The sequence below is a fragment of the Oncorhynchus tshawytscha genome, linkage group LG21 (assembly GCF_018296145.1).
Source record: "Oncorhynchus tshawytscha isolate Ot180627B linkage group LG21, Otsh_v2.0, whole genome shotgun sequence".
In the NCBI taxonomy this organism is placed as follows: Eukaryota; Metazoa; Chordata; class Actinopteri; order Salmoniformes; family Salmonidae; genus Oncorhynchus; species Oncorhynchus tshawytscha.
In genome coordinates this window covers 4,296,002-4,318,705 of record NC_056449.1, presented here as the reverse complement: position 1 = coordinate 4,318,705, position 22,704 = coordinate 4,296,002, and the positions used below count along the sequence as shown (strand labels likewise).

The 22,704-nt window shown below is 40.0% G+C and overlaps 1 protein-coding gene across 1 annotated transcript in view; it reads left to right on the top strand.

Annotated features, from left to right (window-relative positions):
- The window catches only part of LOC112220736 (alpha-1A adrenergic receptor), a 35,917-nt gene extending 14,596 nt beyond the window's left edge, over positions 1-21,321 (top strand). The window contains exons 2-3 of the mRNA XM_024382594.2: positions 19,422-19,563; positions 19,826-21,321. Of these exons, the coding sequence (XP_024238362.1) occupies positions 19,422-19,563; positions 19,826-20,252 (569 nt within the window). The 3' untranslated portion in view covers positions 20,253-21,321. The remainder of the gene's footprint in view (positions 1-19,421; positions 19,564-19,825) is intronic.
- The last annotated feature ends 1,383 nt before the right edge of the window (positions 21,322-22,704 follow it).

Genomic DNA, 22,704 nt, shown 5'->3' with positions numbered 1-22,704 from the left:
AACCATCATTTTTTCTTTCCATTCCACTGTTCCAAACAGCTAAATAATTCTCTGAACCGTTTCGAACCCCCCAAAAACAAATGGTTTATATCGTTCCTTTCCGTTCTTTTTTAAACCTCTGAAATTAAAGTTGTTTGTAACAAATAGCTTGACATTAAATTACTTCACCAGTATCCGTGTGGATAGAGAAGCTTGCTTTGGAGTGGGTGAGCGATTTCATCTGTATAGGAAAGTCATTAAGAGCACATTGTATTTTACCGTAACAGCATGGCTTAATCATTATGAAAGAAACAAACTGTGCTGCCAGTCAAAACAAATCAAATTGTATTGGTCGCATTCACATGTTTAGCAGATGTTATTGTGGGTGTAGCGAAATGATTGTGTTCCTAGCTCCAACAGTGCAGTAATATCTAACAATGCGCAGCAATAAACATACATCTAAAAGTAAAATAATGTAATTCTAGGACAGGCAATGTCGGAGTCCGGAGTATAAATATATTTATATATATATATACGAACAAAAATATAAACGCAACATGCAGCAATTTCATTGATTTTACTGAGTTACAGTTCATATGAAGAAATCAGTCAATTGAAATAAATTCATTAGGACTCAATCTATGGATTACACATGACTGGGAATACAGATATGCATCTGTTGGTCACAGATACCTTTAAAAAATGGGCCTCGGGATATTGTCACGTTATGTTTGCGCATTCAAATTGCCATCGATAAAATGCATTTGTGTATGTTGTCTGTAGTTTTTGCATGCCCTTACCATAACCCCACCGGCACCATGGGGCAACATTGACATCAGCACACCGCTTGTCCACTCGACGCCATACACGTGGTCTGCGGTTGTGAGGCAGGTTGAACATACCGCCAAATTCTCAAAAAAGTCATTGGAGGTTATGTTAGAGAAATAAACATTAAAATATCTGGCAAAAGCTCTGGTGGATTGCACGCTCCCTCAAAGCTCTGGCCAATTGCATGCTCCCTCAAAACTTGAGACATCTGTGACAAAACTGCACATTATAGAGTGTTTTTTTATTGTCCCCAACACAAGGTGCACCTATGTAATGATTATGCTGTTTAATCAGATGCATGATATTCCACACCTCTCAGGTGGATGGATTATCTTGGCAACGGACATGTAAAGTAATTTGTGCACATCGTTTGAGAGAAATAAGCTTCTTGTGCATATGGAACATTTCTGAATATTTTGTTTCAGCTCATGAAACATGGGACCAACACTTTACATGTTGCATTTATATTTTTTGTTCAGTACATATATATATATGACGGGCTGTATAAACATTATGTGGATAGAATATATAGTCACAGTGTAGTGCGTGAGATGCAACTGAAATTTTGCGGGTGAGGAGAGAGGATGGAGGAAGCTTGCCTTGAAGCCCTGGGCATCTTGATATGACATGAATTATCATAATTATGCCCACAGAATTAAACCTACGGAGGAAAGGCTTCTATTGAGGAACTTTGAAAGTCTTTGAACTTGAGAGTTGGTTTAACTTTGGACCAGAGCAAACGTCAAGTATTTTCCTGTATTTGGCTCGATTTATTGTTCCCTCTATCCTTACCGCTTAAAAGTTTCCCCATAGCATGATGCTGCCACCACCATCCTTCATGGTAGGGATGGTGTTAGATGGGTGATGAGTCAGGCCAAAGAGTTACATTTTTGTCTCAGCAGACCACAGATTATTTTGCCTTATGCTCTCAGTCTTTTACATGCCTTTTTACAAACACCAGTCGTGTTGTCAAGTGCCTTTTTCTCAAGAGTGGCTTTCGTCTGACCACTCTCACATAAAGCCCATATTGGTGAAGTGCTGTAGAGACTGTTGTCCTCTGGCAGGTTCTTCCACCTCAGCCAATCAACTCTTTAGCTCTGTACAATATTTTCACACTATCTTTTAAAAAATCTGCAAGCTCTGTTAAGTTGGTTGTTGATCATTGCTCAACAGTCATTTTCAAGTCTTGCCATAGATTCAAGCCAATTTAAGTCAGAACTGTAACTAGGCACTCAGGAACATTCAATGTTGTCTTGGTAAGCAACTCCCGTGTATATTTGGCCTTGTGTTTTAAGTCATTGTCCTGCTGAAAGGTGAAATTGTCTTCCAGTGTCTGTTTGAAAGCAGACTGAACCAGGTCTTCCTCTAGCATTTTGCTTGTGCTTAGCTCTATTCCATTTATTTTTATACAAAGAAAACTCCCTAGTCCTTGCTGATGACAAGCATACCCATAACATGATGCAGCCACCAACATGCTTGAAAATATGAAGAGTGGTACTCAGTGATGTGTTGTGTTGGATTTGCCCCAAACATAACGTTCTGTGTTCTGGACATAAAGTTAATTTCTTTGCAACATTTTTTGCAGCTTTACTTTAGTGCCTTATTGAAAACAGGATGAATGTTTTGGAATATTTTTTTATTCTATACAGGCTTCCTTTTTTCACTAATTTATGTTAGTATTGTGGAGTAAATACAATGTTGTTGATGCATCCTCAAATTTTCTCCTATCACAGCCATTAAACTATGTTTTAAAGTCACCATTGGTCTCATGGTGAAATCCCTGAGCGGTTTCCTTCCTCTCTGGCAACTGAGTTAAGAAGGATGCCTGTATCTTTGTAATGACATCCAAAGTGTAATTAATATCTTCACCATGCTCAAGGGTACATTCAATGTCTACTTTTTATTTTACCCATCTACCAAAAGGTGCCCTTCTTTGCGAAGCATTGGAAAACCTCCCTGGTCTTTGTGGTTTAATCTTTGTTTGAAATTCACTGCTCGATTGAGTGACCTTACAGATAATTGTATGTATGTGGGATACAGTCATTCAAAAATCATGTTAAACACTTTTATTCCATGCAACTTATGTGACTTGTTAAGCAAATGTTTACTACTGAACATACTTAGGCCTGCCATAACAAATACTTATTGACTCAAGACATTTCAGCTTTTCATTTTTTATTAATTTGTACACATTTCTAAAAACACAATTCCATATTGGCATTGTGGGGTATTGTGTGTAGGCCAGTGATGCAATAATACATTTAAAAAATCAGGCTGTAACATAACAAAATGTGGAAAAAGTCAAGCAGTGTGAATACTTTCTTTGCGTCCCTCATCACAATTATATCTCAAGAGATTTAGGGACAGTTCCTTAGACTTCATGGTATAGTTTCTGCTCTGACATGCATTCAACAGCGGGACCTTATACAGTATAGACAGGTGTGTTTCTTTCTAAATCATGTCCAACACAACAAATCCACCCATTACTTATGCTGCTGCCGTACTGTTTACTATTATTATATTATTATTATTATTAATCCTGCTACCAGTCACTTTCTCCTAATCCCCGCCTACAGGTACACACAGTATCTACCTCAAATACTCCAGCATTCTTTTTAGACCTTATCAATTGCCAAGTGAATTTAATCTTGTTTATAGACTACGTTTGGCATGTCCATGTCTAGACTGCAATTTACAGTAGGTCTAGCCCCTATATTAGTAGGAATGCTGTAGCTTATGTTTAACAATGTATTTCCATATTGAAGCAATGCAATTGTAACATTGTGGACTGTAAAAAAAAAAATCTAAATATTGGGCAGGTTATTTAACCAACTTGGCTATTAATGGACTAACATTCAAATTAGAGTTGATGACAATGCAATACATAAAAGACTAAATACTCAACTTGAAGAAACCACATTTTTAGCCATGGAGCATGTTCTGATTGGTCAGTGAGGAGCCAAGCCACGACACACCCACAACTTGTTTATTCATCAAAACCCAGTCACTGCCAGCTACTGCACCCATCATTTTGTTTGTGAAAATATCAAAAATATAATGCTACCATCAGCACTATGATTTACCTTTGCGTTAGGTTTGTTAAAATCGAGCACAGTATGTAAAAAATGTCACCTCTCAATCGCTCTAATACACAACAATACATGTCTGTAAACACAATCCTGCACAACCTAAACCTCCCTCATCCTCATCTCAAATACCTGTCTGTAAGCCTCCCTCAGCTCATTGACCGATCAGTAGCCCTTAGCAGTGGGACTTTTGTAGACATGTCTTTGTATTGTGTTTTGAGAATCTGCAGAGAAGAAGAATGAGGTGGTTGTGTCGTTACTGTTGTAGTCTTGATGCCATACCTTTCAGTATCCCTTTCCGGGTTTTTGTCCCACAATGTTGTTGTGCTCCATAATGGCAAGTTGTGTCCACTCCCTCATGCGTGTGTACCTAAAATACATCTGGGTATATTTCAGCAGGGCACTGTGGAAGGACTACAGGTAAACCAAGTTTTACAAAGAGAAAAGACTAAATTGATGACATGGTCTGGAAGGTACTCTATGGTTCACAGGCTACCTCTAACCACCTGTAACCCCATATCACAAACTCATACAAACACTACCCAATTCATGTAAAATTGAGCTCTCTTAGCTATCAGGTCATACATATTTTTGCCAACTTACCTTCACCTTGTGCAGAGCTAGGGGTTGGAAGCACATTCTGATGGAATAAGATTCTGTATGACCTACAACAAAATACAATTGAACCAATTGATCTCTATTAGACTGGCTAGCTTAGCACACCTAAGATGGACATTTCAATATTGCCAGCTTGCTGTTAGCAAGATTGCTAGCCAACTGAGAACCAACTAACCAATCATAGACGATATAAACAAATTCCTCATTGCTACCAACACACAAACAGAGAGTGAGTTAGCTTTCTCGGCCATTCTATTTTTAGTAGCAGTGTTTTCAAGGTAAGTGTGGAATAGATGACTACCAGATTGCGCTACTCTTATTTTCTAACATTAGCTAGCTTATGTGAGCTAACGTTAGAATGAACAAACAAAAAATGTTTACTCTGCTGAAGTTAGCATTGGCGAAATTGATTGACAGTGTGCATCCAAAAGACCGCTATATGATTTTGTTGACGTCTTTCAGAGTTCAATACAAGACTGTATCTAGTTGGTCCAGCTAGTCTAGTTAACGTTAGGTTACATCTAATAGAACATCTTTCATTTTGTTATGAAAGAAAAAAAGATGGTTTCGCTGGCGTCGAAATGGATTCCACATCAGTTCAGATTAAAAATCCCTTTGATCATCTTTAGTCACTGGAAGCATAATTCTTGATAGCAGCAAGCAGGTTAGCTTTTTTAGTCATGAATCTTGTTCTGGACGCCGCTCTGCATAGTGGTCACTAGTTAGCACAGCCACAAAGACAAAACATCAGATTTTTAACATAACCTTAACCACCCTAACCATAACGCCTAACCTTAAATTAAGACCAAAAAGCTATATTTTTTTTCATGAATTTGTACAATATAGACTTTTGAATTAGCTGCTGCCTTATTTAGGGGGGACTCATTCAGTTCTACGGGCAGGATCATGGGAAATATCAGCTCGGTAGAATGGTGAATGATAACTCCTTTTGCACTTGTTTGTAATTAGCACAGCCAGGCACAGAACATCACAAGGGCATTATGACAAACGTTAATGAAAAACAAATGTAAAAAAAAAAAAAAAAATGCCTAGAGAAATTCAGAGATTTCTGTGTGTTGTTCGTTTGAAGTAAACAATGCCATATAAATCTAAGTTTGTGGGTACACCCCATCTACCTTGTGGGGCGGTATCTGGATTCGCTATGAATGCCAGACTTTGTGGTTCACTATGAGCAGGGGAATACACAGAAAGTCAAAACTTCCTGATTCTACCAGTTAAATTAAAATGCACTCTTTCCAACTTATGGTTTGGGTCATTTTTATGTATGACAAAAATGCAATGTTGTTAATATAGTAATGACTATGTGCAGTGGCAGAGCCAGGGTGAATTTTCCTTTAAAGCTAAAGATCACAAATTCCTGAAACCTGGATTCATCAATTACAAATATTTAATTTTCTATGCATTCCAACACCTAGCTGGACAGCAAGATTAGCATGGATTCTCAAACACTTTTATTATATAAGCTAATGAGTGCAGCTGGTTTGTGTTCTGTTGTGTCACACTCCCCACTGTGCACTCACTCCTGTTACCGTCAAGCATCGCAGGTGAAAGGGAATCTCATAGGCTAATGAGGTGAGAGTGGATGCTAGGAGCTACGCCTTAGGAATGAAAACACTGAAAATTACAGACAGGAAGTATGGAATAAGTGGGCTGTGTATTTGTGTGTGTGTGTGTGTGTGCATGTGTGTGCGTATGCCTGTGTGTGTGTGCACTCGCATACATGCATGCATGCTTGTCTGTATTGTGTGTGTGTGTGTGTGTGTTGGGTTTACACAGTGGCTGTGTGTATTGGTCCAGGCACTGACCCATGGTCATGGCCCCCAGGGGCCTCTCTCTGTGTGTAGGGCCCAGTCCTGAGGGAGAGGCAGACAGGCACACAGCTGTGTTGGCCCGGGCAAATGCCAGCTTTACGGCCCCTCTGAGGCTCTGTGCAGGAAGCAAAGCTTCCCAGTACACACTGGTCCCCCTCTCAGTCCCAGTACACTGCTCCTTTCATTTGGCACAACATCTTTAGCTCAGGCCAAGGTGGCACAGAGAGAGAGGGCTGGAGAGAAAGAGAGGAAGAGATAGACCAGCCACCAGCAATTCTCTCTGTGTGGCAAGGAAGACATGGCTGCAGTGTTTACAGTGAGGCTTGAGTCGCAGGTGGCACAATGCATTTGCAATTAAGGTAGTGTGTGTTTTGGTCTGACAGACTGAGATTGAGAGTGAGAAAGAGATATGGGGGAGTGAGAGAAAGGGATAATGTTATCTGTACGTGTCTTGGCCTCCTGTACTGTAGATGAATGGCCCAGTGCTTAGTGGTTGGTATTTTCACATGCTATTTTCTCCCCTCGACATCAACCCTAAATGGTATTACGTAACCTAGAATTGATGCAGAGTAGGACTGCTTGAGATGCAGAATAGGTTGGGATTTAATATCTCTCCTCTTCTCTCTCCTGCTCCCAGGAGCCCTGCTTCCAGACAGGCAGATTAATACCACTCAGAGCTAATTGTCTAGTGGATGCCATGTATCTGGGACTGGGAGCATACAGTACTATGGAAACAGACATTATGTCTGGGCCCAAAGTTGGATCAGGGGTAAGAGTTGGACTGGATTCCCTTGATAGGGTCCAGTCCGGGCTAAAATATGAATTGGGTCCTACCACTGTACACTTTCTCAGAGTCCAGATCCTACAGTAGCTATTACAGTGAAATAATACCATGCTATTGTTTGAGGAGAGTGCACAGTTTTGAACTTGAAAAGTTATTAATAAACCAATTAGACACATTTGGGCAGTCTTGAAACAACATTTTGAACAGAAATGCAATGGTTCATTGGCTCAGTCTAAAACGTTGCACCTGCACTGCTGCCATCTAGTGGCCAAAATCTAAATTGTACCAAGGCTGGAATAATACATTATGTCCTTTCTCTTGCACTTGAAAGACTTGCACTTTCTTTCAAATGCTATCAAGAATATGTGTATCCTTGCTTCAGGTCCTGAGCTAGAGGCAGTTAGATTTGGGTTTATCATTTTAGGCGAAAATTGAAAAAATAGGTCCGATCCTTAAATGTTTGGTAACACAATCTATAAACCAAACCACCTGCTTATTTTTTCATAGCTTTGTAGAATTTTGTGTAACTATATACTCTAAATGCTTCACTCAGTTGTAGTTCGAAGACAAGTGTTACCACTAACAGATGCCCTTGCCTTGATATTGCACTGTAAAAAATATCTATTCGTTTGAACTAATTATTATTAAGTAAGCGGTTCCACAGCCATTGATTTTTTTACTGAACTTTTTGGTCCAAGTGTTACCTGAACTCAAAACAATTTGTGCCCAAACTTAGTTCCAACTTGAGAAAACATCAAATGTGTTTGCTGGAATTGTCTCATATGTTTAACTAGAAATTAATATTTTCTAGGCTGTGGAACTAGTTACACAAAGTGCTTTTAACATACAACGTTTTCAACTTACATATGACACGTTGACATAAACTGATTAAACAAAACATTAAGAACACCTTTTCTTTCAATGACATGGAAAGGTGAATCCAGGTGAAAGCTATGATCCATTATTGATGTCACTTGTTAAATCCACTTCAATCAGAATGAGACCGGTTAAAGTAGGATTTGTAAGCCTTGAGACAGTTGAGACGTGGATTGTGTATGTGTGCCATTCAGAGGGTTAATAGGCAAGACAAAAGATTGAAATGCCTTTTGAATGGAGTATGGTAGTAGGTGCCAGGCGCACCAGTTTGTGTCAAGAACTGCAACGCTACTGGGTTTTTCATGCTTAACAGTTTACTGTGTGTATCAAGAATGGTCCACCACCCTAAGGACATCCAGCCAACTTGACACAACTGTGGGAACCATTGGAGTCAACATCCCTGTGGAACGCTTTCGAGGTTGCAACTCAATTTTAGGAAGGTGTTCCTAATGTTTGATATAAACAGTGGACATGATAGCATTGTGCATTGTTCATGTATATAGCACTTAATGTTTATCTTAGCCCTGTTAAAAGTACTCCCAAGAAAAACTGTTTGTCATTTTAAGGAGGAACATTAAAACAGAGTAATATGCCCCACCAACATTGGACAACTACACAGAAAATCCTCAAATTGCTAAAATAAGGAAATTAAATCAATGATAAGAGAATAGTCAGATTAACTGGTAAATGACAGACATGGTGACGTGGCAAGAAGGTCAGAATTCCATAAACCAAGAGGTTGTGAGATAAAACCATGTTCAATAATTACTGTATAAATGAAGATGCACAAAGTAAACGTGTCAAATATGTACAGTACCAGTCAAAAGTTTGGACACACCTATTCATTCAAGGGTTTTTCTTTATTTGTACTATTTTCTACATTGTAGAATAATAGTGAAGACATCAAAACTATGAAATAACACATGGAATCATGTAGTAACCAAAAGAATGTTAAACAAATCAAAATATACTTTAGATTCTTTGAAGTAGACACCCTTTCCCTTGATGACAGCTTTGCAAACTCTTGGCATTCTTTCAACCAGCTTCACCTGGATTGCTTTTTCAACAGTCTTGAAGGAGTTCCCACGTATGCTGAGCACTTGTTGGCTGCTTTTCCTTCACTCTGCGGTCCAACTCATCCCAAACTATCTCAATTGGGTTGAGGTTGGGTGATTGTGGAGGCCAGATCATCTGATGCAGCACTCCATCACTCTCCTTCTTGGTCAAATAGCTCTTACACAGCCTGGAGGTGTGTTGAGTCATTGTCCTGTTGATTAACAAATGATAGTCCCACTAAGTACAAACCAGATGGGAAGGAGTGTCACTGCAGAATGCTGAGGTAGCCATGCTGGTTAAGTGTGCCTTGAATTCTAAATAAATCAGACAGTGTCACTAGCAAAGCAACCCCACACCATCACACCACCTCCTCCATGCTTCACGGTAGTACACATGCAGAGATCATCTGTTCACCTACTCTGCATCTCACAAAGACATAGCAGTTGGGACCAAAATCTCAAATTTGGATTCATCATACCAAAGGACAGATTTCCACCAGTCTAATGTCCATTGCTCATGTTTCTTGGCCCAAGCAAGTCTCTTCTTCTTATTGGAGTCGTTTAGTAGTGGTTTCTTTACAGCAATTCAACCATGAAGGCCTGATTCGCGCAGTCTTCTCTGAACAGTTGATGTTGATGTGTCTGTTACTTGAACTCTGTGAAGCATTTATTTGGGCTTTAATTTCTGAGGGTGGTAACTAATGAACTTATCCTCTGCAGCAGAGGTAACTCTGGGTCTTCCTTTCCTGTGGTGGTCCTCATGAGAGCCAGTTTCATCATAGTGCTTGATCGTTTTTGAAACTGCACTCAAGAAACATTCAAAATTCTTGAAATGTTCTGCATTGACTGATTTTCATGTCTTAAAGTAATGGACTGTCGTTTCTCTTTGCTTATTTGAGCTGTTCTTGCCATAGTATGGACTGGTGTTTTACCAAATAGGGCTTAATTGAGATGCATTCCAGGTGACTAATTCATGAAGCTGGTTGAGAGAATGCCAAGAGTGTGCAAAGCTGTCATCAAGGTAAAGGGTGGCTACTTTGAAGAATCTCAAATGTAAAATATGTTTAACACTTTTTTGGTTGCTTTTTGGTTGCTACATGATTCCATGTGTTATTTCATAGTTTTGATGTCTTTCACTATTATTCTACAATGTAGAAAATAGGAAAAAATACATAAAAATTCTGGAATGAATAGGTGTCCAAACTTTTGACTGGTGCTGAATGTTGAAAACATTGTATGTTAAAAGCGCCGTTGTTGTGTGTAGCCAGTTGCCTTTTTTCTTAAGATGCCCAAATAATAATTTAAGTTGAATGAACATATGATACAAGTTGAGCAAACATACTTGTAAGTTTGGGCCAGCAATGTTATATTGTTCAGGGAACACATGGCCCGATAAATTGAGTTAACATAAAAAGGCTGTGGAACCAGTTACTTAATAATAATTAGTTGAAACAACTAGATGATTTGTTTTACAGTGTGGTGTCCTGGAAGAGGTTACCCTAAATGTTTCTCTTGGAGCAGAGGTCTCCATCTGGCCTGGCAGATATTATGTCCTAACAGAGGTAATTTCACTCACGATTGCCTTGGATTATAGAGCATCCACAATCTCGCCAGGAATGTGTTACTAATTTGGGCCATTCTTCTCTTTAGAGACCAAGTGTGGCTTACATACAAACACACATGTTCACACACACACAGAAATACACAGCACAGCTAATCCATACCTTCCAGTTTGTGATTCATAACTCTGTGTTATCATTCCTAAGGCGTAGCTCCTTGCGCATAGCCGTGTGAAATATGGGTGCTAAGGGGGCTGCAGCACTGCCTGAAAAATCGGAATAAATGTTTTTATTGAAAAATATACATATATATAATATATATTTTAAAAATCGCACAAAAGTAGTGCACTGGGCCTTTACTAGTCCTGTATTAGCGGACCAATATAGTCGTCTGTAGCACGCCAGTGCACAGTGGGGAGTGTGACACAACATAACACAGACCAGCTGCACTCATTAGCTTACATAAAAAAGTGTTTGATGAGAATTCATGCTATTTAGTAAGGAAATGCATGTGGTCTCTCTTTCGCACTTCTTCTCCCACACCCTCTCCTATCCCTTAATCCCTCTCCCATTCTATTTCTATCTGTTTCCTTCCCACCAGTGCTGGAATCTTCTAGGTTTAGTGTACTGGTACTGACATCAACTTGAGACTGCAGATTTGCTATCTCAAGTGGAAAGCACTCTTTGGGCAGAGAGAGCCACCCCTGGTAGGCATGACTGGGTCCAAGAGCAAGGCTAAGACGTTTATTAGGTTATGTAGCCTAGGGCACATACCAATTACTATTTTTGAAGAGTTGCATCTCGTCCGGAACGCATCTGTCTTTCATCGGAATGTTGGGTCATCCCACGCCCTTGTAGTGCTGTTGTGTCTGTTCCAAGTGGCTAGGACGATGTCCACCAGCCAGGGCTGCTAGTCACATACCTGGGACTAGTGTGGGGTTATTGTCAGGATAAATGAAAATCAAGCAGTACCCCAACCTTACGGGGTGGTAAGTAATTGGAAACGAATCATTTCATTCAATACAATTCTTCTCTCCTGCAAATCAAAAAGGTGTTCATCTGTGCAGTTTTTTGGTCTTTTATATATACTAATATTCTCAATTCCAGAGCATTTAAAAAACTCCCATAGGCCCTTTTCCCATGATATCATGGCACTTATTTCTTTAAAAAATGCAATGTTATGATTGGCCTAACATGAACCCATGTCATCCATTAAACTGTATATGTGGGCTCCAGACTAACTTTTTCCCCTGGTGGCACTGGTGCCATTAACATTTTCAGATGGTGGCACCAGCCCATGATTCGGTTACACCAACATTTTGTCACAGCGTCACACAATAGAAAATGTTTGTAATAATGTTACACACTCTTAGAAAAAAGGGTTCTTCAGCTGTTCCCATAAGATAAGCCTTTTGTGTTCCATGTAGAACCCTTTGTGGAAAGGTTTCTAAATGGAATCCAAAAAGGTTCTAACTGGAACCAAAAAGGGATTTACTTGGAAACAAAAAGGGTTATTTTATGGGGACAGACAAAGAACCATTTTAGGTTCTAGATAGCACCTTGTTTTGTAAATGTAAAGTCATTCACAGTGCTATTGGTATGGTATGATTCAAGAAATAAGTTGTTTCATCTAACATTTCCAAGCAGGAATGCATGATAAAGATATTTTGATGTGCAACATCTACACCAGTACATTTTGGATTGACAATTAGGCCATTGTGTCACACCCTGATCTGTTTCACCTGTCTTTGTGCTTGTCGCCACCCCTCTCCAGGTGTCACCTATCTTTCTCATTATCCCCAGTATATTCATACCTGTGTTCTCCGTTTGCCTGTTGCCAGTTTGTCTGGTCAGGTCTTACCAGTGTGTTTCCCTTCTCGCTGCTTTCTCATGTTCTGTTTCCCCGATTCTGACCATTCTGCCTGCCCTGACCCTGTCCTGCTGTTCTGTACCTGCCTGACTCTGACCCATCGTGCACAAATATCAATAGGCTAATTCACTTGGGGCTAATAACTGTGGAAAGGGAAACTCGAAACCAAAACAGGCAACTTTTTTTTGTGTGATTGAATTAGGAAATTTGCGCAATAAGTATGCATTTTTCTTTACCTCCCCTTCTCTCCATCTAGGCTACTCAGAGCACACAGGGACACACAGGGACAGGGCAAACACTTTCATGCAGGATCAGGATGCTACTGTTTGACTAAATCATGGTTTTAGCTGCCCCACATTTATAACCACCCAACCCGTAGCACGCGCTCCAGCAGGTGTATCTCACTGATCATCCCTAAAGCCAACACCTCATTTGGCCGCCTTTCGTTCCAGTTCTCTACTGCCTGTGACTGGAACTAATTGCAAAATTCGCTGAAGTTGGAGACTTTTATCTCCCTCACCAACTTCAAACATCTGCTATCTGAGCAGCTAACCGATCGCTGCAGCTGTACATAGTCTATCGGTAAATAGCCCACCCAATTTGACCTACCGCATCCCCATACTGTTTTTATTTATTTACTTTTCTGCTCTTTTGCACACCAATATCTCTACCTGTACATGACCATCTGATCATTTATCACTCCAGTGTTAATCTGCAAAATTGTAACTATTCGCCTACCTCCTCATGCCTTTTGCACACAATGTATATAGACTCTCTTTTTTTTCTACTGTGTTATTGACTTGTTAATTGTTTACTCCATGTGTAACTCTGTGTTGTCTGTTCACACTGCTATGCTTTATCTTGGCCAGGTCGCAGTTGCAAATGAGAACTTGTTCTCAACTAGCCTACCTGGTTAAATAAAGGTGAAATAAAAAATAAATAAATAAATAACGTTTTGAGCAAAGTGACCAGCTAATTTCCAACTCTCAAGTTTGTCTACTAGCTCACGTTTGTTGCCGATACTTTAGGCCTAGGGCTTATTTGACACATTTGAAATGATTTGAGGGATGGTTTAAGAGGTTAAGACAGCTTCATGTTCCTCTGTGTCCACAACACTGAGGACTTATCATTGTCCTCTCACACCAGCACAGTCATAAAGGCATGGTAGTGCCTCTTCTGTCTCAAGAGGCTGAAACAATTTGGCATGGCCCCTCAGATCCTTAGGAACTTTTACAGCTGCGCCATCGACAGCATCCTGGCTGGTTGTATCACTGTATGTTATGGCAACTGCACCGCCTTCGACTGGAAGGCCCTACAGAGGGTGGTGCAGATGGCCCAGTGGATCACTGGGAGTGAGCTCCCATGTACATGCCAGACGGCATCAGAGAAAGGCTTGAAACATTGCCAAAGACTTCATCCACACGAGACTGTTCTCCATGCCCCTGTCCAGCAGATGGTACTGGTGCATTAAGGCTCAGACCAAAACTCCTAAACAGTTTCCTTCCCCTGGCCTTAAGACTGTTAAATGGCTAACAAATACTGCTCCCCCTCACACCCGCTACTAAAATGATTATTGATTAGATTTATTACTACCACTATGCTGCTGTTCATTGATTGCCATTAGTACCTATCTCATTATCTTGCTGCTGGTCACTATTACTCCTGTTTACATGTACAGTGCCTTCAGAAAGTATTCACACCATTTGACTTTTTCCACATTTTGTTGTTACAGCTGTCAAATTCCACATGGTGACCAGACTTGTCCATGCTCTGATGCTGCTGATGGTCATTAGTAGCCTACCAAACCTGCTAACTGCCTCGTACTCAGCACTCTATTGTCCCTTTAATCACTCTGACGTCATTGCAAATGTGTTCTGAAATCTAATCAAATACTTCATGAGAGCCAATGAGCTCATGAAGCGCAACAATCTATAGGCTATGCAATTGCGTGAGAGAACTGTTTTGATGACCTCTATTAAAAATAGGAGGATAACATCAGCTTTCTATAGGCTAGGCCTACTATATTTATTTCTCAACTTTCCTAATATTAAGCACATTGCTTCTCTTTACAACCGGAGTATATCCAACCTGGATGGCATGAAAATGAACCAAGGGAAAAACATTTTCCATTCGCTATTTAAGTGCATACAGTAGATTACGTGTTTTGAGACTGGACTATTATCATGGACCATTCTAAATCAAAACACATTTCACACATATACTAAATAATATATGTAAAGACAAGATTAAATCAAGGATAATCTGATGGATGACAATATTAGCCTATCACTTGTGAATTATGTATTATCACTTGTGAATGATGCCCATCTTGTGTGCAGTAAGGCAAGAAACAGTGCATGCCTTTTTTTGTGACTTTTTCAAAATCATAGTCACACACCTCATGTAGCCTAGCCCATAGGCTTATATGTTTGATAAGGTTAGCATCACTAAAGTGGCCAATTAGCTTCTTAAAAGTAGGCATATTAATCTGCTTTACAATGGGTGTAGAGCCTAACTGGCATACATGGGCAGCGCACACGTTTTAAGTTAGGGGAAGATCATTTTCACCATAATAATGCACATTTATATTAAAAGCATTACATGCATAATCACATTTGCGGTCACTTTTGAGAATGGTGTTTTCCCATTTTGGAACATTTGCGCATACAGCCTTGTGCGCATTGCTGAACTTATAATGTGAAGAAATAGCCTAATAGTTTATCAACATGTTAAGCTAAACGTTTTGATCTGTTACGTCAACCTCATTGCTTAAAAACATTTTTTTGATGGTAGTGGTTGTATTAATTTGGGATCTATCGCATCCCACAACTGTCCCAGACTACATTTGGAATATTTATTTATTGAATAGGTAAACTTTTGCACTATGGGGGATAGTAGAATGACATAGGCTAGTGCTTTTGCTGTTCGTTAGGCCTGCTCATCTCTTCCAATATCTTCAATATGCACCTCAGAATTGGATAAGGACGTGCGCAGTCGCTTCCCCGATGTGTCTGTCTTCACTTGTAGCCTGTGAGAAAGACCTGATTACATGACAGGCATTGGCTAATACGATTTGAGCTATCTGAGAGAGCCATGTGAGTTAGATGTGCTTCGGGAGAAGGGAATTATAATTATTATATTCAGCCCAAGGGCACAACGGCCACTGCACGCCAAAGGAATGGATTTTTTTTAAGGTCACACTAAGGGGATGCCGCCGGGAAATTTGAGGCATTATCAAATGCTTATCAAATTGTGAATGAGAGACTGATGAAGTGTGTGCAGCCTGCGCAAAGAAAACAAAGCCGAACTCATGCCTTTCATGCAACTTTTTTCAAATCATCATTAGAGTTGCATCATGCAATCTTAGAATGTATTAAAAGTCCAAACATATTGCCCAATGTCTGTATCACATTTAAAGTTGCCTAAATAACTGTCAATTAAGAATATGGGAGGACCTGTTTCTTTGTTAACCACTCAACACAGAATAGCCACATGTGCACACTCCCTAAAATCGTTTGGAGAAGATATACTTTCTTTTTTATTCAGCTATGTTCAATTGTATTCTTCATACTATACATTAATATAAAATAATGCTACGGAATTCTAAGCAAATCTTGTCTGCTAAATTAACTAATGTAGCCCATAGCCATATGGAAAAGCCAGATCAGGGCCTAACATAAGGGCAACTCCGAGTATGCTATTCTGTCATTTATTCTCACATCTAAACGCTCCCCTCACCTTTTTCCTTTGCTACTGGAGTTCAGTGCACAACACATCAGCTGTCTAACTAGGCAAAAAAAACTTTCCGAGCCAAACCTTCATATCATAATCGCTACACACAGCCTACATCATTATCATCATATTATAACATCATAGTCAAAATAGCTACCAGAACTAATGCGTTAGTAAACCCATTACAACGATGCAGTACAGTGTACAGTCAGCAAGGAGCTTAGCAGTTAAATATGACCATGACTTGGAAGAGTTCCAGTGTTGGATAGCCATAGCCAGCTAGCTAACATAGCATCCCTATCTGTTTGAGCAGACTAAACTAGCTAGCTGCATTCGCTAGCTAAGTAAGGGAAAGTGAAAAAATACATATAGCTAGCTCTCTCTCGCGCACGCTTCATTTTTCAAGAAATTGATTTGTTCAAAACCGTTCAACTATTGTCTTTCTCACTCTGAGTCGACTACTCATGACATTTTATGCACTGCAGTGCTAGCTAGCTGTAGATTATTATTTCAGTACTAGATTCATTCTCTGATCCTTTGATTGGGTGTACAACATGTCAGTTCATGCCACAAGAGCTCTGATAGGTTGGAGTACATGCTCTGGAAGTTGTCATAATTACTATGTTAGTCTGAATTGAAGTCAATGTACCCAGAAGAGGACGGAAACTAGCTGTCCTCCGGCTACACCATGGTGCTACCCTACAGAGTGCTGTTGGGGCTACTGTAGACCTTCATTGCAAAACAGTGTGTTTGAATCAATTATTTGGTGATGTGTTGGATTCTAGCTTGAAATTTGATCATGTTACCATACTACAACTTATTGATTACTTTACATGTATGTTGGGGTCAATGGAGGGTGGATAAGAACTAGGTGTATGGAAAGTTACTGAGTGAGACAATGGGGGGAGGCAGGACGTTTACATTCTGATCCTGACTAGCATCAGAGATGTGTTGGCTATCTAGACGTGCAAGGAGGTGACTCCTCCTAGGAGGAGGGTATAAATATATGTGCTTGTGTAAATATGTGTTTGTCTTTTGCAGTTCTTTGACCCAGTGGGTGAATAAACTTGGTTTGAGCTTTTACTAGTTGTCCGTGAGTTATTTACTCTGTTTGTCAGAACTAAACCTATGTGAATATATTTAGTGTAGTTTGATCTAAAAAGGATAACGAATGTTTCACTATTTAAATGTTTCAGAAATTCACAGAGGATTATGGTCCTCCCCTGAGGAGCCACCACTCATGTGCAATAATAGCCTTTAACATAATTTTTGAATGACTACCACATTTCTGTAGCCCACACATACAATTACTTTTAAGCTCCCTCAGTTGAGCAGTGAATTTAAAACACAGATTCAACCACAAAGACCAGGGAGGTTTTCCAATGCCTCGCAAAGAAGGGCAACTTTCGTTAGATGGGTAAAATAAAAAGTAGTCATTGAATATCCCCTTGAGCATGGTGACGTTATTAATTACACTTTGGATGGTGTATCAATACACCCAGTTACTACAAAGATACATGCGTCCTTCCTAACTCAATTGCTGGAGAGGAAGGAAACTGCTCCGGGATTTCACCATAAGGCCAATGGTGACTTTAAAACAGTTAGAGTTTAATAGTTCTTATAGGAGACAACTGAGGATGGATCAACATTGCAGTTACTCCACAATACTAACCTAAGAGTAAAAAGAAGGAAGCCTGTACAGAATAAAAATATTCCAAAACATGCATGCTATTTGCACCAAGCCACTTGACACTGCAAAACATGTGGCAAAGCAATTCATCTTTTTGTCCTGAATACAAAGTGTTATGCTTTGGTCAAATCCAATACAACACATTGCTGAGAACCGCTTTACATATTTTCAAGCATAGTCATAGACTGCATCATGTTATGGGTATGCTTGTGATCATTAAAATCCTAGAGGAACACCTGGTACAGTCTGCTTTCCACCAGACACTGGGAGATTAATTCACTTTTCAGCAGGACAATAACCTAAAACACATGGCCAAATCTACACTAGAGTGGCCACATTACAGTTTTGACTTAATCCTACTTGTAAATCTATGGCAAGACATGAAAATGATTGTCTAGCAATGATCAACAACCAATTTGACTGAGCTTGAAGATTCTTGCAAAGAAAAAGTGGCAAATGTTGCGCAATCCAGGTGTTTGAAAGCTCTTAGAGACTTACCAGAAAGACTCACAGTTGTAAACGCTGCCAAAGGTGCTTCCTCAAAATCAATTTAAGCCATTTAGAATTCAGGCTGTAACAAAACTAAATGTGGAATAAGTCAAGGGGTATGAATACCTTCTGAAGGCACTGTATATATTACTACTAGTTTATTAACATAAGTATATCTATATCCCTGCTACCAGTCACTTTTCATCCCTGTTTACATGTACAGTACCAGTCAAACGTTTGGACACACCTACTCTTAAGGGTTTTTCTTTATTTGTACTATTGTCTACATTGAAGAGTAATAGTGAAGACATCAAAACTATGAAATAACACGTATGGAATCATGTAGTAAACAAAAGTGTTAACAAATCAAAATATATTTTATATTCTTCAACGTAGTCGCCCTTTACCCTTTACATTCTCTCAACCAGCTTCACCTGGAATGATTTTCAAACAGTCCTGAAGGAGTTCCCACATATGCTGAGCACTTGTTGGCTGATTTTCCTTCACTCTGCGTTCCAACTCATCCTAAACCATCTCAATTGGGTTGATGTCAGGTGATTGTGGAGGCCAGGTCATCTGATGCAGCACTCCATCACTCTCCTTGGTCAAATAGCCCTTACATAGCCTGGAGGTGTGTTGGGTCATTGTCCTGTTGAAAAACAAATGATAGTGGGACTAAGTGCAAACCAGATGGGATGGCATATCGCTGCAGAATGCTGTGGTAGCCATGCTGGTTATGTGGGCCTTGAATCCCTCTGTGACAGGGGGAGTGGAAACTTACTGTGTGCAACAGTGAGTGGCAATTGATGGCAAGCTGTTAAAACATTTCTAGCATGTCTGGGTAACAGGTTTGACGTGTTACGCTCAGTTTTCCACCACAGAACACCAGAAAATGGCCACAAATATTACAACCAGCTTACCTGCTTTTACTGTTTTTTTTATAATTGTTTTTTAAATTTTGAAAATATTATTTTAAAAGGAATATAAAAATGTATAACCTTTATCTGTTCCTGTCCCCCCCAGGGTCTTTCAATCCAGACTTCCGCCCTCCTGAGACACTGTTCAAGGTGATCTTCTGGCTGGGATACTTCAACTCCTGTCTCAACCCCATAATCTACCCCTGCTACAGCCGTGAGTTCAAACTGGCATTCATACGCATCCTCAGGTTGGTCTATTACTTTACTACCTATCATATTACTGTACTCCTTAATTCCTCTGCATCTTCAGATCGGTCTTTCATATTACAATTTACTCTGAGAGTGGCCAAGTATTATTCGTAGTAGCCCTTTGTGTGTCTAAAGTTCTGTACATTGTGGTTGTTGTTCTGAGCCATGTAGAAGCCAAATTCAAATTTCCACTTTTACGCTAAATGTACAATAAAGCGTTTTAATTTGGACTTAATCCTTCCCCCACCTCTTCATCCTCAGATGCCAGTGCCACCATAGGAGACGCCCAGGCTGGCATGCCTACAACTACCGTACCTCCCACTTCAATTCCGCCAGCCACTCACGAAAGAACTCGGCTGAGTCTGGCCACTCACAGAAGAACCCTGCCTGCCTCAACGGGAGCCAGCGCACCCTGTCCTCCTCAGCCAGCCCCAGTCCGAGCTACATGCTGGCTTGCCCAGAGGGGGAGGCCCTCTACACCTGCTGGGCCTCCGCCGCCTCCAGGTCCCCCTCCTTGCTGCCTGGGAGTCCTGCTAGCTGCCAACTGGGAACACTGAGGGGGGGTGTGGGGAGTGGAGGGACCCATGGGGGGATGTCTCACAGGGAGTCTGGTCAGGGGGTGTTCTTGTTCCCCTGTGGGGGGCAGAACGGGGAGTGTGGAGGGGACATACCTGAGGATAAGGTGTGACTCTCTGGTAGTCTTACAGACTCATGAGTTGTTGTTGAATGATTCCTGATGGGGATTTGAATCATGTTTAGTCCTGGACTGATGATGGGGAGTGATGTATGGTTCCATTCACTGTCAGTGGTTCAAGTCAAGTGATCCTCGAACAGTCAATGGTTTCGTATTGTTGGTATGGGAAATGGTTGACGATGCCCTCTGCTGTATGTTAGCCAGCTTTACTGGGCATCAGGATCAATCCAGCATCTGTTAAATCGGACTATCACTATCACTGTCAGAGGAAAATGACTACAGATGAGGCTGTACTGTATTTCTCATAAACCACAAACTGTATACTATGGATTTGACAGAAACAAAGTCATGACACCTTGGGACTACGTGTGGAACTGCACCCTAAGCTGTCATCCTTCCTCTTTCAATTTATCCTGATCTGTGAATGCCTCTTCTCTGCTGGGTCTGTGGTCAGTCAGAGAATGGGGTTGTGTTACATGTAAAGATCTGATGATCACTTTTCTGTTACTGTCACTTGATATCTGTATGGAATGTTTGTGTAAATAAAGTATAACATGGTAATTTAGTGTACTCATCATAAATCTAGTGGTTGCAAAAGATAAAGGAGAAAAAAAGAGTGTGGCGGGAACATAGAGGGTGTGCTTTGATTTAAGAGATTATAAAGCCACTGCTACTGTTACACGCACTACCCCATCTATGAAAAATGTGATACACTCCATAAATAAATGTATTTTCAAACATTACTCAGTCATTCATATGTCAAAGATACTGTATATAGCATACTTAGATAAAGGGCTTTGATTCAAGCCGTAGCGTGGAAGAACTGTGTTGTAGCACGCTTGACATTTGAGGTAATTTCCAATTGAGCCGACATTTGCAGCGGTTACTGTGAATGCAGTCTTGCGAGCGCGGTAATGTTGCCTTTAATTGTAAATCGGGCTACAGCGCAGATCCATCGCAGTACGGATTGAATCGAGCCCTTAACACTTCAACTGTCGTATGCCAATGGCCACTGATTTTCGATTTTGCAAATAAATAAAACAAATGTCTATATTGTACAATATGTGTGTCTCAGTGTGCCTATACCGTTTTTTTTCTTCTTCTATGGTAGGCCTATCACAATTGGACTTTAAGGAGAAAACAAGTGCATCCATGGGAAATATGGCAGTTTTTTTAACCTCTACTGGATCGGTGGGTTGAGCTAACATAGGCTAATGTGATTAGCATGAGGTTGTAAGTAACAAGAATATTTCCCAGGACATAGACATATCTCATATTGCAGAAAGCTTAAATTCTTGTTAATCTAACTTTACTGTCCAATTTACACTAGCTATTATAGTGAAATAATATCATGCTATTGTTTGAGGAGAGTGCACAGTTATGAACTTGAAAATGTATTAATAAACCAATTAGGCACACTTGGGCAGTCTTGATACAACATTTTGAACAGAAATTCAATGGTTCATCGGATCAGTCTATAACTTTGCAATACACTGCTGCTAACTAGTGGCCAAAATCTAAGTTGCGCCTCGGCTGGCATAATACATTATGGCCTTTCTCTTGCATTTCAAAGATGGTACAATTTTTTTTTTAAACATGTTTTTTTCTTTGTATTATCTTTTACCAGATCTAATGTGTTATATTCTTCTACAGTAATTTAATATTTCCACAAACGACAAAGAGTTTCCTTTCAAATTGTATCAAGAATATGCATATCCTTGCTTCAGGTCCTGAGCTACAGGCAGTTAGATTTGGGTATGTCATTTTAGGCAAAAATTAAAAAATAGGGAACGGATCCTTAAGATGAAATGCTCCGGAGTTGAGAATATTGGTAGTCTATATATACACATAGAACAAAAAGCTGAACAGATAAACACATTTTGGATTTGCAGGAGGAGAGAATTGCATTGAGTCAAATTATTAATTTCCAATGAGGGAGGGGTGCTGCTAATAATAAACATTTTGTTTATTCATTATTCCTTTGGCCATATTGTGTAGGCCCTTTTGCAATGTTTGAATTGCCATGGTAACTGTCCTTATTCCATCAGCTTCCCAGCTAGCGCACTGAGTTCCTTGAAGTTTGTGGGAACATACGTTTTTGGTTTCCCATTGGTTCTGGGAACGAAGCCATAAGTTCTCTGACCGGTAAAACTGAAGAAAAAAATAACGTCCCTGAGAATTGAAGTGTTCTGGGAACTTACATTTTTTTGGTTGCAGGGAGGTTCTAAGAACGTTTTACTATAGTTTCCTGAATGTTTCCTGGGAGGTTTCATTATAGTTTCTCGATTGTTAAGACACTTTTAATGAAACTGGGGTCGACTTGGTTTACACCATAACCTAATGAGCACAACAGCATTATTTTTTTTGCATAAACTGTAAGTCATTACTCATTGCTTTCACACAATGCAAATGCTAAGCACAGTTTTGCAAAACAGTAAACACCATT